The sequence below is a fragment of the Alexandromys fortis genome, unplaced genomic scaffold (genome assembly GCF_014885135.2).
Source record: "Alexandromys fortis isolate MF-2015 unplaced genomic scaffold, M_Fortis_MF-2015_v1.1 scaffold_155, whole genome shotgun sequence".
NCBI classification, from domain to species: domain Eukaryota; kingdom Metazoa; phylum Chordata; class Mammalia; order Rodentia; family Cricetidae; genus Alexandromys; species Alexandromys fortis.
The window spans coordinates 2209248-2210703 of NW_026068052.1; the positions used below are offsets into that span (position 1 = coordinate 2209248).

General features: G+C 44.4%; 1 protein-coding gene across 1 annotated transcript; it reads left to right on the forward strand.

The window, feature by feature from the left end:
- Positions 1-430: 430 nt before the first annotated feature.
- Positions 431-1022, forward strand: LOC126487056 (iron-sulfur cluster assembly 1 homolog, mitochondrial-like). Its single transcript, XM_050119686.1, has one exon. It carries the CDS (start codon positions 495-497, stop codon positions 882-884), a length of 390 nt encoding a protein of 129 aa, XP_049975643.1. The 5' UTR covers positions 431-494; the 3' UTR covers positions 885-1022.
- The last annotated feature ends 434 nt before the right edge of the window (positions 1023-1456 follow it).

The window sequence follows — 1456 nt, forward strand, 5'->3', positions numbered from 1 at the left end:
CTTCCCGATGGTCAGGACACCTTTCCTCCAGGGCCAGGCCATCCAGCTGTGCCTTGGGCATCCTGGCTTCCCGATGGTCAGGACACCTTTCCTCCAGGGCCAGGCCATCCAGCTGTGCCTTGGGCATCCTGGCTTCCCGATGGTCAGGACACCTTTTCTCCTGGGTTGAGTTGTCTCCCTCATGAACATTGATGCAAACATACTCAACATACTCACAAATTGAATCCAAGAACACATCACAACCATCATCCACTATAATCAAATAGGCTCTATACAAGAGATACAGGGATAATTCAACAAATAAAATCTGTTAATGTAATTCATATAAACAAACTGGAAGAAAAAACACATAATCATCTCATTAGATTGTATATGAGCTTTTGACAAAAAATTACTAACCTTTCTATATACAAAAGAAAAACACGAGCCGTGTCCATGGAGCGAGGCTGAGGGGTCACGCTCCGGCCCGAGGCTGCGGGCGCCGCGCCGTGACCATGTCGGCGTCGTTGGTCCGCGCCACCGTGCGGGCCGTGAGCAAGAGGAAGCTGCAGCCCATGCGGGCGGCGCTCACGCTGACCCCCTCAGCTGTGAACAAGATAAAACAACTTCTTAAAGACAAGCCAGAGCATGTGGGTCTGAAAGTTGGCGTGCGAACCAGGGGCTGTAATGGCCTCTCTTACACCCTGGAGTATTCAAAGACAAAAGGAGATTCTGATGAAGAAGTTATTCAAGATGGAGTCAGAGTGTTCATCGAAAAGAAAGCACAGTTAACACTTTTAGGAACAGAAATGGACTATGTGGAAGACAAACTATCCAGTGAGTTTGTTTTCAATAACCCCAACATCAAAGGAACTTGTGGCTGTGGTGAAAGCTTTAACATTTGAAACCTCAGGACTCCAAGCTCCGGGAGAGCCGGGATCTACCTGGGAGCTTACTGAAGAAATGTGACTGTCATGTTTCAGAGTTTATGATGTGCGGCCACCTCAGGGGGGAATAAAGTGATGCAGGCACTGTGCTAATCCCGAAAAAAAAAAAAGAAAAAGAAAAAAAGAAAAGAAAAACACACTGAGAAAGAAATTAGCAATACAACATCTTCACAATAACTTCAAATAATGTAAAATATTTGGTGTAATTCTAACCAAGCAAGTGAAAGACTTGAAGTTAATAATTTCAAGTCTTCAAAGAAAGAAATTGGAGAACTTATCAGAAGATGGAAAGATTCCCTATGATTGTGGGTTTGTAGGATTAACATAGCAAAAATGGCCATTCTACTAAAAGTAATCTGCAGATTCAATGCAATCCACATTAAAATCCCAACACAATTATTTACAGACCTTGAAAGAACAATACTCAACTTCATATAAAAAAATCAAAAGCCAGGCGGTGGTGGCGCATGCCTTTAATCCCAACACTCGGGAGGCAGAGGCACGCGGATCTCTGGGAGTTCGAGGCCAGC

Excerpts from the sequence above, each read along its gene's own strand:
- LOC126487056 (XM_050119686.1), top strand. The coding sequence starts at position 495 with ATGTCGGCGTCGTTGGTCCGCGCCACCGTGCGGGCCGTGAGCAAGAGG.